The sequence below is a fragment of the Rhamphochromis sp. 'chilingali' genome (genome assembly GCF_963969265.1).
Source record: "Rhamphochromis sp. 'chilingali' genome assembly, chromosome: 2".
Classification (NCBI taxonomy): Eukaryota; Metazoa; Chordata; class Actinopteri; order Cichliformes; family Cichlidae; genus Rhamphochromis; species Rhamphochromis sp. 'chilingali'.
The window spans coordinates 19,033,990-19,051,096 of record NC_137930.1 but is presented as its reverse complement, the minus strand read 5'-3'; the positions used below and the strand labels follow the sequence as shown (position 1 = coordinate 19,051,096).

The 17,107-nt window shown below is 41.5% G+C and overlaps 1 protein-coding gene across 3 annotated transcripts; it reads left to right on the top strand.

Moving 5' to 3' along the window:
- The first annotated feature begins 1,560 nt into the window (after positions 1-1,560).
- Positions 1,561-16,992, top strand: hnrpkl (heterogeneous nuclear ribonucleoprotein K, like). Of its 3 annotated transcripts, none has more exons than XM_080867946.1 (16): positions 1,561-1,696; positions 2,911-3,027; positions 3,716-3,808; positions 3,891-3,947; positions 5,069-5,112; positions 6,400-6,472; positions 8,378-8,491; positions 9,024-9,152; positions 9,272-9,576; positions 10,180-10,233; positions 10,413-10,449; positions 12,434-12,449; positions 14,776-14,808; positions 14,942-15,009; positions 15,095-15,264; positions 15,944-16,992. In XM_080867946.1, exons 2-16 carry the CDS (start codon positions 2,962-2,964, stop codon positions 15,972-15,974), a joined length of 1,290 nt encoding a protein of 429 aa, XP_080724072.1. In that variant the 5' UTR covers positions 1,561-1,696; positions 2,911-2,961; the 3' UTR covers positions 15,975-16,992. The 3 variants fall into 3 exon arrangements, with proteins under 3 accessions (XP_080724072.1, XP_080724074.1, XP_080724073.1); XM_080867947.1 differs by having other exon boundaries at positions 1,577-1,696; positions 2,914-3,027; XM_080867948.1 differs by lacking the exon at positions 14,776-14,808.
- The last annotated feature ends 115 nt before the right edge of the window (positions 16,993-17,107 follow it).

The following is a 17,107-nucleotide window of genomic DNA, read 5'->3' as shown; positions in this document are numbered from 1 at the left end:
CTTGGTCTTTACAAATAGCGCGGACAATGTCAAGTGTCGCTATGGTTGCAGATGAAAATATGTACGCAGGCTTTTTTTTTAAGAGAAACATCAAGAACTGAATTATATCTGTCTCCATGGCAACCTCAGAGTATAGGAGAGAGAAGAGAGAGCTCTTTATTTTGCAATAGATCCTTGCATATATATCTGAAGAAGCATAACAACACTTTGAGAAAAGGTGTGGGGGGTGATTGATGGAGGAAATATGGGCATGATTCAGGGCTTCTGATTTGCAATACATGCATGGAAGCCAGCTGGTGGCTCTGGATTAATAATATTTGATCGTGATCTTGTCTGGGGGGGTGGGGGGGGTCACTTTAAAATGCAATAGAATACAGATTGTGGAATGTGCCATTTCTTTTATTGTGAAAATGGGGAATATCTATAAATAATCTATAAAAATGTATATCAGTTTCCCCAATTCTGCTTGTTGGTGTTCTTAGCTGGAAGTATCGCTTCTTCGAGGCAGTTTAACTTCTGGAATATGAGCATGAACAAGCGGGAAAAAGAGAAGCTCGTCCGCAAACGAGTCCTTGTTCATATGGTGTCAGTTCTGAAACATCCAAGTCCACGATAAGAGCAAGTCACTTTGAACCAATAATTAGAATCAATCTCCAACCCATCTTTTATTTCACGTCATGTACACAATCACTAATCAAAACCACTTAAAAAGTTCGCCCTTAGATATGATACCAAAAACACTCCAATCCAAAACCAAAAACTTTTTGCTCTTGGAGTTTTTACTCCTAGCTTTGCCGTTGAAAAATGTTCCCATTCAGGAACCTCTGAGTGCCATGTGTCACTCTCTCTCTAATAGTGCCTCTGTTCGAAGCCTGTTGCACTAATGCAGCTGTGGCACTGCTGATATAAATCCTGGAATATCCACTTGCTCTCTTTATATAGGCCTCACTCGCACAATAGTTTGATTTCAAACAACAAATGTGATTTCTTTCAGGTGGCTTCCTACATCTTCCACCAGAAAATGCTAACAAATATTTTCACAGTCCATAATACTCCCTCTCACTTATGTTTCTTTGCCAGCATTGTGACGTGTAATTACATCTTCTAAATTCAGGGTGTAATTTAACAAGCAGCATAAATGTAGATACAGCAGAGCAAAGGAAATGCGAAACAAATGTTTTTAAGGAGTGGTTAGTAACATGATGTTTTCAAATTTCTTTTTTTTCTTTTTTGAATTAACCACACGACCTATGCTGTTTGTCCGATCTTTTTAAAGAATGGTTAAGCTACTCACACTGTTTAAAATAAATATGTAAATGTTTAATCGCACTAAATTTCCACCTTTCCAATCTTATTTCTTATTGACGTTCATATGAAGCAAGTTTAATTAGCCAGGCAGTCTGAATTCAGGACCAGAAATTCCCAAAATATCTAGAGGAGGGTGTCTGATACATTTTTTTTTTTTTTTTTTTTTTTTTTTGGGGTGTCTGATACATTGTCCCATTACGGGTACAAAGTTTCCTTTCGGCGGATCTAACGTGCCTTAGCCCCGCCCGCCGGTGTTGACTTGGAGCCACCGGGAGAGGGTCGACGAATCGAGCTCATCCACAGCGTGTGTTTCCGTGCTGAAAACGTTTCAAGGCGAGGCGACCGCTGAACGCTGAGGACCGCAGTGAACGTAGTTTTTTAGCCCCAGGTTTGTTTTTCTGTTTGTTGTACATTTCATAGCTCGGTTTGTAACGTGGCGTCATTCGATCTGTTCGCAAGCTGTCGGCGATTAAACAAGACTTGACGGCTGACATTAGCAGGATAGCCGCGTAGCTCTGCTGTTATTTGCGGTTTTGTACAGTCACAACGTGGACAGTGGAGCTGATAGGCACGCCTCGTAAAACACACCAACTGGCTAGCTTTGCAGCGCTGTTAGCTTGGGAGCGCAATGTCAGTACCGTTAACAGATAGCTAACTTATTCGCAGGCATCAGGTGATAAACACATTTTCTTTCGGGAGCAGTTTCTCTAATGTCCAGTCACCTCGGGTTGCTGTTTTGAATTTCATTTTTGATGAAAACCAAGGGGAGAAAAAAGACTCGATATTAGCCATTTGTTGGACCTTTCTCAAACGGCTAATGTGCTCTGGATGACATTAGCGCACATACGTGTTTGTGTTTTCTGGACTCTCCTCTTTAACCGTTAGGTGTCTGTGGCGGCTCTTGGTGGTTAAAACGGGTGCTGTTAATTCCTGATCTATGTGGGCGTTGACTGGCACTCCTTTTAAGTTTAGCAAGGCCTGCAGAGGTCCAGACAGCATGTACAGTACTTGGCTAGCAACAGTAGGCAGCGCATTTAGGTGGGCTGCGTTTGTACAGTACAGTGCATGCAGGCCAGCAACACTCAGGAGCTACCACACTTTCACATGTCCAATCCTAGATTATTATCTCTGTGATGAAGTACTGCGGGATGGTGCCTGAGCAAATACATACAGGCTTATGAATTTCGTGTGCTGCACGTAGCTTAGTCACGTGTTGTTGCAGACAACTATCAAGAATAAATTCCCCAAATTCTTTGGTGGCAGCATCTGTTTTGTGAGGATTTTCTGCTTCATCTCATCTTTTGATTGTGGTGGTATAATTCCACAGCTCAGTTTATAGGCACACTGGGCTGTGGGAACATTCAGTGGTCACTTTATATTGCAGGCAGTTAATCAGTCATATCTGCAATTGGCTAATTCACGTACTTAGAAAAATACATGCTATAGTTGTAGTGGCTGACTGATACTTTTTAAGTAATGACTGTGATAGGTCAATGTCTGCTGATAATATTGGCCAACTCCTTCAGATTATTTGATCAGGTGTGTCCCTGCATGTACTGTATGCCGTTTGACTGATTGTATCATTTGATCCCCTCTGTTTAGCAGATCCAGGGAGAGGAACCTGTTTGTTTTTCCCGCTGCAGGTGAAAGACAATGGAGGTGAAAGGCAAACAGCAGGACGAAGACATCTCATTCAGCAACACTGACACTAATGGTAAGGTCCCACACAGGTTTATGTTGATGAGTTAAGCAATTCATTAGAGTAATGTAAAGATGTAAATGAGGTCCTGCTTTTAAAAATAAGCTAAGCCTGTCTGTCATGTCATCCGGCATGAAGTACAGTCTGCAGATACAAATGGTAATTAGTTTGTTTAAGGAAAGGAGAGAGGTAGGGGAAAAGAAACTGGCTTATGCTTCATAGCATGTGCACATGTCAGATGGTTGAGGGATTCGCCTGTACAGCATACTGCTGTACTGTGGGCCCTGAGCAGGTCTGTCCCATGTTTTAATCCAGGAAGGGTACACGGTGGTGTTGGACTTCTTCCAGGATGCAGTTGGCCGCTAAATGAAACCTGTTCTTTGGGTGGAACATGGCGTAGACCTAGCTCCTGACGTGTAGTTATGTTTTTGTCACTTTTTCTAAGCTTTCAGTGGCTTTAGCCGGTAATGTTAATTTGGTTCTTTCCCCCAATTTATTTTCCCTAACGGTAAGGCAACTCAGTTCTAAATTGTTTGTGTTGTTTGGTGTTATAGAATACTATGGTAACAATGTCTTGGAAGAACAACAAGTGTGTTTTTTATGTTTATATATATATTATTACAATTACCCTGAACTACTTGTTTGAGTACTGCGTTCAGAGTTATTGCCCGTCTCCGTTTGACCAAATCACCTGTCTCTTTAGGTAAGCGCCCAGCTGAGGACATGGATGAGGAGCAGGCCTTCAAACGTTCACGCAACACAGATGAGATGGTGGAGCTGCGAGTGCTGCTTCAGAGCAAAGTAAAAAGACTCACACATCAGCTGTTGGGACTGCATTGCTGTTTTCTTCACCTTTTCATCAAAATTTTTTTTTTCTTCACAGAATGCCGGTGCTGTTATTGGAAAGGGTGGCAAGAACATAAAAGCCCTGCGCACAGATGTGAGTACACAGATAAAAATCTGCAAATATGTCTGCAATTGAGGGGACAGTTTTGCCAGCTAATGCCTGCCCCCTCTTTTGCAGAACCTCTCTTTTCTTTTAAATTTATATCTGCCTTGTTGACTGCCACTGGCCTGCTCACCAACGCCTTGGGCCGATGTTTAGCTATTGTGTCCCATCACTTGTGCTGTCCTTATATCTGGGATTCAGTCTAACGAAGTTCTATGATTACATTTGTGCTCTTTAAACATGAAGATGATGAAGAATTGAAGGTTTTCTTGACACAAGAGGAGAAATAATTTATTTAAAGAAAACCCAAAGTGTCAAAACAAATTACCAAATGATTTCTGCATTCCTGCAGAATTGGATTTTTTGGCGGCATGCTTTTACTATTGTATCTAGAATTGACATGCACTGTTACTATGATGAAACCAACTTGGCTCGTGTGGACAGACCAGGAAGGTCCTGTTAGACAGCTGTGTTTTGGGATTTTTTTTGTTAGGTTTTTTTGGACACCCCCCCCCCCCCCCTTTTTTTTTTTTTTCCCCCCCCCCCAGTCCTGTGTTTGTGAGTTTCAACCTAATTACATTTCCCCAAACTGTTGAAGCTATGTTTGACCTTGAAGTGACAACAGGTGCCTGAAAGCCTTGACTGGAAAGCCTTTTCAGGGACATAAATCTGTCTAGTGCTCCAAACTGCTTATTAAACATATCTTTGTCCAGGTCACACTTCCTGTTCTTCTTCACTCACCACAGTTTCACTTTTGGGACAACGTGTAGCGTGTATTCAATTAAAAATGTATTCCTTCTCCCCCTCTTCCCTTCTCCTTTTTTTTTTATTTTTTTGTCTTTACTTTTGGCCACCTTCCTCCGTTGCCCATGTACTGGATCGACATGCCCCTCCTGCGTTGCCCACCTTGACGTTGGCCCAACCTCCGCCCGCCCCCGAACGCCCGCCCGCCCACCTGACACTCCCGGTTGGCCCTGCCCATAAACTGTGCCCCTCCTTAATCGGGCACCTAACTTGACATCTTGTGATTGAATGCCCCTGCCCAATGCCAACCTCCTCCACCACAACCACCACCACAACCACCACCACCACCACCTCCTCGGCCCATGCAGTACAATGCCAGTGTATCAGTCCCAGACAGCAGTGGCCCAGAGCGGTATGTCCCACCAGTTATTGCCTCACTGCCTGATTAGAACAGTGAATCACATGTCTTTGATAATCTGCCTTCTGTTTGACTTTTAACATTTTGATATACATGACAGTATACCCCCCCCCCCCCCCCTCCACTTGTAAGAGACGTGTTTGTTCCTTTTTTTCTCCTTTTTTTCCTGTCCATTTTCAGCCTCTCCATTGAGTTGGACCTTTTGTTATTACAGTTTATTGTCCATGCAGAGAATCACTGACAGCCCACTACCAAGTAGTTGGTGTTTTACATAATTAGCAACGCAGCGGTCAGATGCTGTTTATTTATATGTTGTTTTTTTTTTAATTTCCTTTCTGTGATGTTTAATTTTACCATAAATCTTGTGGAAAGCAGACATCTTTATCTCACTCTGTCCTCCTCCTCTGTGGCTCACCTGGCCCTCTCGCTTCCCACCCCCACTCTCAGCATCACTGTCCATGAGAGAGCGCACTGGCTCTTGTCCGGAGGCTCCGTCTTCGTGTCTGTCACTCATTATTGTTGTTTCTTTTTATTTCATGGTGCTGCATCCCCTTGTGTTAAATTCCTCTCAGGCCACATCAGATCAGCGCTGCCTGCCCAAACCTTTCATAACCCTCCCACCCCCGTTCCTGTTCTGTGCCACAGAGTAGTTGGCAACCACTCACATTTCTTTTCCCAGTCTAAACCCCTCTGCTCTGTTGCTGTTCTCTACTACCCACCTCGTCCTCTCCTCACCTCAGCCCCAAGCCCCTCTCCTCCCCACCTGTTCCCCACCCTCTTTCCCAACTCCTGGTCACAAAGAGAAGGTGTGCTGGTGGCGCAGTTGTCAATACAAGATAATGTGTTAAGTTATTACCTTCCTTTTCCCCAACTTGGTGGTGGGATGGTTATAGAAGATCTCTCTCTCTCTCTTTTTAAACCCCTCTTTCCCAACTCTGTGTGGCCGCAATCACATTAATTTGAGCCGCTCTGAAACCGCCCATCCTCCCCAAGCTTGTCTTTAAAAATAATATTATAATCAGTGCATGTCAGCTGCTTATTTAGTCAGTGTAGTGTTGGGGAAAAGTTATGAAGAATTCTTATTTTTTTGTGTAGCATTTAGCAGTCTTATTTTTTCCTTTTTTTAGTTTTTAAACCTTTCGTAAGTGTGTTCATAAATGTTTGCTGGACTGCTTCTTCTTTATTTGTTTATTTATTTTTTATCAGGTTTTGCTTTCTGTCCTTCTCTCTTGTTCTTCTTGTAACGCCTTGCTTCCTTTTGGCTAAAATGGTTCCTGACAGGATCCTGAGTGTGAATGCCAGTATCGACACTATTGGAGAGATTCTGTTGAAAATCATACCGACTCTTGAAGAGGTAAGCTGTCATAATAATTGTGCATATAAACAAAGAGCAGAAAGGTTGATGGTATCTGTTTATGAGATATGTTTATATGTTGCAAAAAAGAAAAATCACAACTGAATCTGACTGGAAGATCTTATTTCTTTTATTCCTGACCTTTCATGCTTTAAGTTAATATAACAAAGAGCTGGTACATTGTATCCAGCTGCACCCAGCATGCATTGATAAAATGCTAATAATAATAGTAAGCTACTTTTATCTGCTTCCATATTCACAAGGGGTCGCCACAGCAGGTAGTTCCTGATATATTCTGAATTTTTGCAGCCCTACACGCAGCCATATGTCCCACCAGTGATGCTGTGCAATAGCAGTAGTTATGTGCTTACACAACAAAATTTTCATTAGCTTTACTGAGACTCACTGGGTCTTTGTCATAACCACTTCCTGGTTGTCATTCCAGTCATTTGACCATGCTTAATTAGCTTATCGCTAGACTACTCACAGATATAATGGTTCTAGTTTCTTTTTTGTTGAATTATGCTTATTAATGATCTTAGTATGTGTCACTGTAGTTTTTTGTCTTTGGTAAATGCTATCGTGATTTATTGAGAGTTCCTCTTGCCCTGTCTTAAAGTCTTTATGTGAGCTGTGAACATGTGAGCTGCTTTAAATCTTCTCTAAATATCTTTTCTAAAAGCAGTTTGTAACAGTTATTATCATACTTGTTAATACTGATGGGGAGAGAATTTACAAAACCACATTGGATTGATTCAAATGACTGTTTATGCTTAAGTAACAGATTTGAAATCGGTTTGAAATGAAACAATCACGATGCAGTTGAAGTGCACGCTTATATTTCTTTATAAATTAAGCAGGTTAAAAAGACTGGAGGTGATCGCATTTGAAAGCTTTGTGAGCCTAAAGCAGACGGTCAAAGGAGAAGTTAATATAAATACAGGCCATGGGTTTGCTTTGCCCAAACAAACCAAATACATCAGAAAAACGGGAAGATTAGGAGTAGACCGATTGTTTGTGTACATTCTAATGAATGTACCAAAACTGATGAAAGGCATATTCAGTTTCAGAACAATACTATATTTCTCTGAAAGTCTACAGAGCAATACTAAGATTCAGCGAAATGCAACAAAGTTGTCAAGCCAGTACGTTGCAGTACAAGTGGACAATGACCCAAAACTTAATGTATGAGCACTCTGAACAGTTTGAAGATCAGGAGGAAGAATCTGCTGCAGTGTCTAAATCGCTCACCTGATTTCACCGACTGTGATGCTGCAAAGACAAAACATCACAAAGGAGGCATCGTTCTAGCCAGTCGTTGCTTTCAAATAATTTTTGACAATAAAAAACCTCATTTTATTTGGGATTATAAAATTCCATGCATAGAAGTGGTTGCTATTGCTTAACAGATAATAAACCCCTTAAAATAATTTTCTTTGACTCCTTAAGTTATTTTTGTTGGAGGCTTTAAAAAAAGCTGAAAGGCTCCACTGCAACTGTATGTGCCATTTCAGACTGATGTGGTAGCATAGAGGGACAAAAATGATGAAAATTAAGTTACTGTCCAAATATATGAATGTACACTGCACTGATGTGAATTTTGAAATGCATTAAACATATTAATCATTGCTTTGTTCAATAATGCTCCACAATGAAATAGAAATTTAGCATCACATTTTCTAATCTTGAAATGACTTGCCAAATGCCAGATTGTGACCCATGCAGATGTGTGCATGGGTCATTTAAGGCTTGGAGTCCACTGCATGTTTAGCGGTTATAAGCAGGTTTAGCAGTTTTTTGCCACATTGGCAGCATATAAGTTACTGCCCAAAGACTTTAGTAATAAACTATAGGCAGATATTCTGACCCTGCTGACATTGTTGATCTTGTGCCGTGTTTCTTTAGTACCAACATTACAGCGGGATTGATTTTGACTGTGAGCTTCGGCTGCTGATCCATCAGAGCTTGGCAGGGGGCATCATCGGAGTGAAAGGTGCCAAGATAAAGGAGCTAAGAGAGGTAAGAGAGTCCAGATTAGCAGGATCCTCACGATGCTCTGCCCCAAAAGCTGGACTGTAGAATAATTATTAAGGTTGTAATTGTTAATGCATATTGTATCTGAAATATATTAGGATTTATTAGGACTTATTTGTGCCACCTTATTGTTGTATCTGTATTTCCCAAACGTTTTATAACTTGTTTATACTTTGAGTATTACAGATATAACTTATTTACAGCTGTAATCAGATAATGTGGTATATGTGATCAAAATTTGGCTCGTAAGAATAATTAAAAAAAACTAATTATACCTCAATTAAATTCACCTGATCTGCCCATCGAGATCATCATCTTCCATATGTCCGGACAGCTGTCAGTGTACACGTTTTGATTGAGATGGGCAATTATCCGAGCCATTGTTAGCTACGCAGCTCATATGTGTATTTATGACACTAGCAAAACTGGTCTTTAGACCAGCTTTAATGGCAAATTGGTCACAGATGAAATTGATAGACTGGAAAGAAGACTAACACTTTTTGTTCTTGTGCATCAGAACACCCAGACCACCATCAAGTTGTTCCAGGAGTGCTGTCCACACTCGACAGACAGAGTCGTCTTAGTTGGAGGAAAGCCAGAGCGCGTCGTTGAATGTATAAAAGTTATATTGGAGCTGGTGTCAGAGGTGCGATTACATCATTGAGATCTGTTAAAGGGGTTAACATGCTTTATAATTATGCGGTTCATGTCTCACAGTAAGAATAATAAATTATCTATTTAATTTTCTTTTCCTTCCCCTTGCAGGCACCGATCAAAGGTCGCGCCCAGCCTTATGACCCTAACTTCTATGATGAGACGTACGACTACGGTGGCTTTACTATGTTATTTGAAGAGAGGGGCAGACGACCCATCGGTGGCTTCCCCATTCGTGTTCGTGGCGGTTTTGAGCGCATGCCTCCCGTTCGTGGCAGCAGGCCCATGCCTCCCTCCAGAAGGGATTATGATGACATGAGTCCCAGACGAGGGCCTCCGCCACCACTGAGCAGAGGACGAGGGGGAAGTCGTGCTCGTAATCTGCCTCTGCCCCCGCCACCACCACCAAGAGGAGGGTAAGGGCAGTGCTTTCACATCTGAACTGTTTTTGTACTTACTATATAAAAGATGGCCATAGATAATGCCCATTACCCATTGGTGTTTTAACTCCCATTTTAAAGCCCCTGGTCGGCCGTTGCCATATGGTTAGCATAACCAAGCCAAACGTGAATGTATTTGGACTAGAGGGAGGAGTGCTAAATTGGCAACTAGGGCTATTGTTGATAGGTTGCATCCATCCATCTGGGTGCATATACATAAAACTTAAATACTATAAAAACGGGAGCACTCACTTCTTGCACACCAGCCCATATTATGTCAGTGCTGCAAATGGCTCCAACACCACAAATGCAGCCAAAGTTCAGTCCAAATTCAAATCAGCAGAGGTGATGAGCCTAGTCAGCATTCACCCACCCTAAGTGTTATTAAAATGAAGGTGAAAATTAGCTATAGGCATTTTTTTCCTACTCTTTGTAAAACGATCTTATTTCTCCAATAAAGTTTGGATCTAAAAAGCACTATTAGATTCCTGTTAATTTATACGTATTATGTGTATGTTTGTGTATAGGCATATATAGTGTTTCACCAACTTCTTTTTCCTTGTCTGTTATTATCCACAGAGGTGACAGGTTTTCACATGGCAGCTATCATGGTAGCATGGATGACAGACCAAGGTGAGTAGGATTGTCAATACAAAATAATTTGTCTTAAAAGCAGAAGACACTGAAAGTTCGTCAGGAGGTGAAGCCATAGTTCAGACCTGATCAGAGGTCATCAGTGGAGTCTGCTTGCCCTGTCACACGTGTCCCCTATGTTGGAGGAACTGTGTTAACATTTACCTTTTTGTCTGTAGTGACAGAAGAGGCAGAGGAGACCGTTATGACAGCATGGTGAGTGTGTTTACTAGTGCTTCTGTAATGCTAATCCGTATGTGTCGCTTCCTGCTTCTGTGTAGTTTGTGTTTGTGAATCCTGCTTTAGATCATATGATTGGAATTTCTTTTTCTCACTTTCGTACAAGCGCAGTGGCTTCAACACCAAGCTGCTTTTTTTTTTCTCCCCCCACTATGTATGCACACTGATGTAGGCCTGTTGTTGCCAGGCAACTGTTGTCTCCGTGGTTACCACAGAGCAGCTGAGTACGTAGTCCGGAGATCCACCAGGCTAGCAAATGAGCAGAAGCCAAAGCGAGTCCTAAACTGTTTCCCTGTAGGTTTAAAGCTGCAAAAAAATGTTTTAATAGTAATACAGAAGCATTAATTTCATCACATAGGCATCAAGAGATGTCAGTTAATCCTTTAAAGTGATTTTAAAGTGTCTAAGAAAAGAGCAAAAACTGACGTTTATCATGTAAAGTATAATATTATTTCTTTTTCTTTGTGAAACAAGAATTTCAGGAGTGAAAGCATCAACTGATTATTTTTAGCATTAACGCTTGTCACCGCTCTACTCATCTGAGTTAACAAGTAAACATCGTCACATATAAATTAAATGCAATCGGTGTAATAGATGTGGGACTTGCAGCCAATTTGCTACTTGACAGATCTTACCCATGGCTAAGCTTTTAAGGTGCACTTTAATACAAAGAAAGAGGTTTACAGTAAAAGAGCTACAGAAAAATGCTGGAAAAAGTAATCAAAACTACAGTGACAGCTTCCAGTTGACATTGAAGTGTTCAGATGTTCAAAAGGCCTTTTTTTTTTTTTTTTTTTTTTTCTTTTTTTAGGCCTGTATGCAAGCAGATAGTTTGTGTACTTGACAGCCATATTACTGTAAAATAGGCTTTACTGGAACTTACTGGAGAGGCAGCTGGTTATCCCTCACAGTGCATCACCGTATATGAACTATATTTATATCTTCCTTTAAAAGGATGGGTACACCTAATTTTGAATGTTAACGGTAATGCTCATTTCTTTTGAAGTAGTAAATGGAGGATGAAATAATTATTGCCCCGACTATATATTCACATGTGTTCCCACCTTAAATTGAATTGGTGTCCTTGTTTCTGAGCCATTTAAGTGGTTTATTTAAAATAAAGAAATAAATACAGAAAAGGCCTAAATTGTCTACAGGGAAGTTGTAGCGTGATCAGCAATGCATCGTTTGTGTTTAGCAGCACAAGTCACTGACAACTTCCAGCCGAGTCACTGCACAAACCAGCAGAACAGAATCCTGGAAAGTGTAAATGTGTTTTGGGGCACGTATGGAGTCTACGAGGACTCGTACAGGCTGATTAAAATAGAAGCATATCTGTTCTATCAGACATGTGTGAGCTGAGCAGCTGAAAAGCCGCCTGTGTAAGAGGCAGCGTAGTCAAAATTGGGTTTTTCTTGAACTTCCCCACAAAAGCTGCAGCTGTTCTTGGCAGTATTGTGAACTCAAACTGATGATGCTTTTATGTGCTTCAAATATATGAACGACTGAAAGTCTCTGTGGTGATCTAGGAAGGTAAAGCTGAGTACTTTACTAACGAGTACTTTAAAGGTCTTCAACATGTGCCTTTCTGTTGGTCAACTTTATTCAAATGAATAATTTCAGAAAGGCAAATCATCACATGAAGAGGCCCAGAGTTATTTCACCCTCGGATCAAATTTCTAGCCAACAACATGGTGTTCTTATAAAGTTCAGTGTGATTTTTTTTTTTAAAGCTTTGAAATGGATGCGCTTAATACTGTGGGATGAGTACTCCTCTTCACCTTGGTGAACATCAGATTGTTCTTAGTCTGCATGAGTGTACACGAGTTGTTTGTAGTTTAATGTAGAATGGATAGTGAGCATTTAGTTTACTCCAGGTTCTGAGAGCTTCGTCTTTACTGTGACATTCAAACTTATATTATATATATTTTTTCCCCCATCAATTGATCCTGAAATGCAGAGTGGAGGTGGATATGGTGAGTGTTCTTCTTTATTAATCTCCTGGAAAAATTCAAGTTCAGCAAAGGAAAATCAGGGCTTCTTGGACTTTATTCTCATAATTTCATCTTTTATTTTTGAGAGGTTTTATAGGAACACCACAATGCTGCAAGGCATGGGGCAACTCCACCGATCAGGCATAACATTATGACCACCCGCCTAGTATTGTTTTTTTTTTTTTTTTTTTTTTTTTTTTTTTTTCCAAATGACATCAGAAACAGCAGTATGCGACATTACGTGATGGCAGAGCTTCAGTTCATCCTTTGTCATTTTTTTTTTTTTTTTTTTTTAATAAATAGGACAGGGGGAATAAATGAGAGAGAGAGGGGGAGAGAAAGAAAGAAAACCAAAGGGGAGAAGAGACGGTGAGAAGGGGGGGGAAGAGAGACAAAAAAAAAAAAAAAAAAAAAAAAAAAAAACTCCTGGGTCACCTGTATGGAGAAAAAAAACAAACAAACAAACAAACAAACAGAGGAGACAGCAAACAACAAAGAGCAACATAATAATAGAGAAAACAAAGCACCATCACAATAAACTAGCTAGTCATAGATATCAGTATTTACTAAGTAATAAACAATATTGTGCAGCACGCAAGATAGACAGCGCACAGTGTGCTTTGAGGCAGCAGCCAAGAAAGCTTTAGTCCGCGTCTGTGAATACCCATGTGTGCATACCTGTGTGGATCAGCATGCTTGCATTCCAAAGGTTTCTCCATGTAATGATCTGCTAGGGAGTGTGGGGGGGCCTCAGCCCCGTCCTCCAGGGTGTGAAGCGGGTATGGAGGAGATCAAAACTCCAGACATCCAGAGGTCCCCAGAACACAAAAGACCATGGAAGACCAACAGAGGGGCAGCCGCGCCACTGTTCCAGTAAGAGCTGAGGAGAGTCCCAGATGAGGGCTCACTCAGCAGCCGCGGAGCAGAAGCCAGGGGGGGTTGCAGTGACGCGCCCGTGAGCTCCGCCGGCCCCCAGCTGCGCCTGAGTGACCGAGCCCTAGGCCGAGAGGCCGGGGGCACCCCACCTCCAAAGGGGGCCCGAGCGAGCCCCAGGCCCCAGGCCCCGACAAGCGGCCGCCAAGGAGTGAGCCGGTGTGTACCCGGACGCCCACCCCCAGACACAAAGAACCACCAACACACCGACACCTGAGGGAGTCCGCCACCGGCAGGGGAAGTGGTGGTATTGTGTCGGTCCACCCTTTGCTGTCAAAACATCTCTGACCCGTCAAGGCATGGACTCAACTAAACCCATGTGCTGTGGTATCTGGCACCAATTGTCAGCAAAAGATCCTGTAGGTCCTGTAAGTTGTGGGGTGGGGCCTCCATGGATCAGGCCTGTTTGTCCAACACATCCCACAGATGCTCACATGGATTGAGAAGTGGGTCATTTGGAGGAAACAATGCTGAGGTAGGTGGCACGTGTCAAAGTAACATTGGTTAGACCAGGTCACCTTTTTCTATTGCTCCGTTCACCCTGACTGGTCTGTGGCTATGCAGCCCCTTAAGCAACAAACTGCAATGCACTGTGTATTCTGACACCTTTCTATCAGAACCAGCATTGACCTTGTGGTCAATTTGAGCTACAGTAGCTTGTCTGTTAAATCGCACTACACGTGTCAGCCTTCGCTCCTCACGTGCGTCAGTGAGCCTTGGCCTCCCATGACCCTGTCACTGGTTCACTGCTGTTCCTTCCTTGGACCACTTTTCGCAGATACTGACCACTACAGACTGGGAAGACCCCTCAAGAGCTGCAGTTTTGGAGACACGCTGACCCAGTTGTCTTGCATTCACAGTTTGGCACTTGTAAAACTTGCTCAAATCCTTGCACTTGTCCATGACTTTCTTCTCATCAACTTTGAGGATAAAATCGTCACTTGCTCCCTATGAGATCCCATCCACTAACAGGTGTCATGATGAAAAGATGATCAGTGTTATCTCTGTCACCCCAGTGGTCATGATGTTATGCCTGATCAGTGAGTATAGACTAGCTCACAGGTTTTCTAACACACTGCCATTATCAGTTCAGCTTTGACTTAATGTGTTTAACAGTTAAGTTCATTATTTATTGAATATACTACTGTGTAAGGAAAAGATGAAACCATGCAATGTCTACCAGTTTAAAAACAGTGAGTTTCATTTAAATCATTTATTTTTACTGATAAATGAATCCGTTGATTCAATAATTGAACTGCAGCTCAAGTCTGGAACATTCTGGCTACATTCTTTACTATCACTTTTCTCTTTTCTTTGTTCTGGGGTGCATTTTCATTTTTTTCCTTTCTTTGTTTTCTTTTTGATGTTTTCAAAGACAACAGTTCTTCCTGGGATCACTTTCAGTCTGGTGAGTTGGGATCGATCGTTACTATCCCAGCGTTTTGTTTCCTAACCTATAGGGATTGTTGCATCTTCTGGCATGCTTTAGTTAAAGATGGCTTTTCCCCTCTTCCACCTTATGTGGTTTTAACTCCTCCTAGGCGGCAGAGGCTCGTACAGTGATATCGGAGGTCCAGTCATCACAACACAAGTCACCATCCCAAAAGATGTAAGCTAAAGTGAGCAATGACAAGAAAAGAGATGCCACTCCTTCATGTATGTTTTTTTAACTCTCCTTTACGGTTGTTGTGCAGCTGGCAGGCTCCATCATTGGTAAAGGCGGTCAGAGGATCAAGCAGATCCGCCATGAGTCTGGGGCATCCATCAAGATTGATGAACCACTAGAGGGCTCTGAGGACCGCATCATCACCATCACAGGGACACAGGACCAGATCCAGAATGCCCAGTACTTGCTGCAGAACAGGCACGCACTCCTCTGATTTTCCCCAGGACAGTATCAACACCACACAGCAGTGAGGCCTTTCTGTGCTGACCTGTGTGCTCATGCTCACCCAAATGGAAATAATTGTATATATTTATTTTTTTTACTTTTAATCGGTCAACTTTGACTCACAGTTTCTCCAGGAAAATCTGAAATGAAAGCTAATAAGATCACTAGATTAAGCAGTTTATTAACGGAAATTGTGCAATTCTTTTGGGTAATTGATGATGAAATAATTCTGCAGTGTAAGTTTGATGGAAACTGGCTTTGGGTGGGGGAAGCTTTAAAGACGACCTTGGATCTGGACTATTTTATACTATTTTGTAACTTTTTACAGTCTGCGTTAAGATCGTCTGGCTGATTAATGAATGATGAAAACAGTGTTTCATCTTGTGGAGCTTTTCATTTCACTGTGCTCCCTCTCACCACTAAATGGCTAAGCTGGTCTCACCAGTTGGTCGGGTCGCTTCTTGCAGACAGAATTTATTTCCAGCTTTGACCTTGCGTTACTTTTTTTTTAACTTACAAATGTGCTTCATGTGGAAAATGCTTAACAATTTTTCCACATCTGGATTTACAACTTCTTAACCCGTGCCATGTTTCTGTTAACATAAATATTTCTGATGTTTCGTCCTTACCTTTTATCTGTCTTTTATTTCAGCGTGAGGCAGTACTCAGGTCGGTTCTTCTAGGAAGAAAAGAGAAGAAGCAGAAGAGTGAAGCCATGCTGCCATACTGTTTGTTCCTGCTATTCAGAGCCTACATTCCTCTGCTTTGGGTAGACATGCCCCTTCCACACAAACACACACACACACTACACCGCCTAGCTGTGTTGCAGTTTTTATTTTGACAAATCTTAAGCTGTCAAACAGCAGTCAACAAGTTTTTCTGTGCTGGTGTGATTACTTTTAAGAGATTCTTGTGCCGTCACTGGAGTAAACCCATCTGTGTGATGACTTTCGGTGTTGTGAGAGCCAACCTCTGGCCCTTGTTTCTTTTATTTCAGTACAGCATGCAGAATGTAATAGTTTTGTTTGAATCATTATGTTTGTTTGATTTATTTTTTTTCTTTCCCTTAAAGTTTTAAGCACACTTTCCAAATGAAGATGCATGGTGTTGGAATGGTTCAAAGCCTTTTGAATAAACTTCAGTTTTTACACGACCTCCAACACCTTTTTTCTCACTGTTAAATGAAGTAATGAAGTGCTTTCTTTCTTTTTCTTTTTTGAATGATGGGGTTCAGTGAGATTGTTTGGGAAATGAATTTATTTATGTCTATTACGCTAAAGTAGAAAGCAGAGAAGAATTGAGATGCCAGCCTCATGTCTGGAGGGTCAGTATGAAGCTAGCACCACAGCCTGTTGGCTTACTCTAGCACAAAAGTGAATGCATGCAGCAGAAATTCCACCCATCAGTCCACAGATGAACATGCTGTATCTTGTTGTTGTTTATGTTGTACAGAAAGAAGCTAAAATGTACTTTTGGCCTTCCTCTCAGCACAAATAATATCTGCTTGTAACCCATTGGTGCCTATTTTAGAAACCTTTCAGTTTATAATTCTCATAAACAGTTTTTTTTATGGATCAAACAGAAGATTTGTGAAAATTGTGAACTTTTGAAGTGTTTGTACTGTGGGTGTACTTTCTAATCGGTGATGGTGCTAGCTTCATATTTTATCAGGCAGGAAATAAATAAACCTATTTCCCAAAATATCTTTTCTTTTTTTTTTTCTTTTTTTTTTTTTAAGTCGGGATACTTGTGCCAGTGCGGTATGCATAAAGAAAGTTTTAAGATTTTTTTTTTTTTTTGTGTGTGTAATCGTCTT

Coding starts and splice junctions, on each gene's coding strand:
- hnrpkl (XM_080867946.1), top strand. CDS start 2,962: ATGGAGGTGAAAGGCAAACAGCAGGACGAAGACATCTCATTCAGCAAC. Junction 3,809..3,890: donor GAGTGCTGCTTCAGAGCAAA/GTAAAAAGACTC, acceptor TTTTCTTCACAG/AATGCCGGTGCTGTTATTGG. Junction 14,809..14,941: donor CTGGGATCACTTTCAGTCTG/GTGAGTTGGGAT, acceptor AACTCCTCCTAG/GCGGCAGAGGCTCGTACAGT.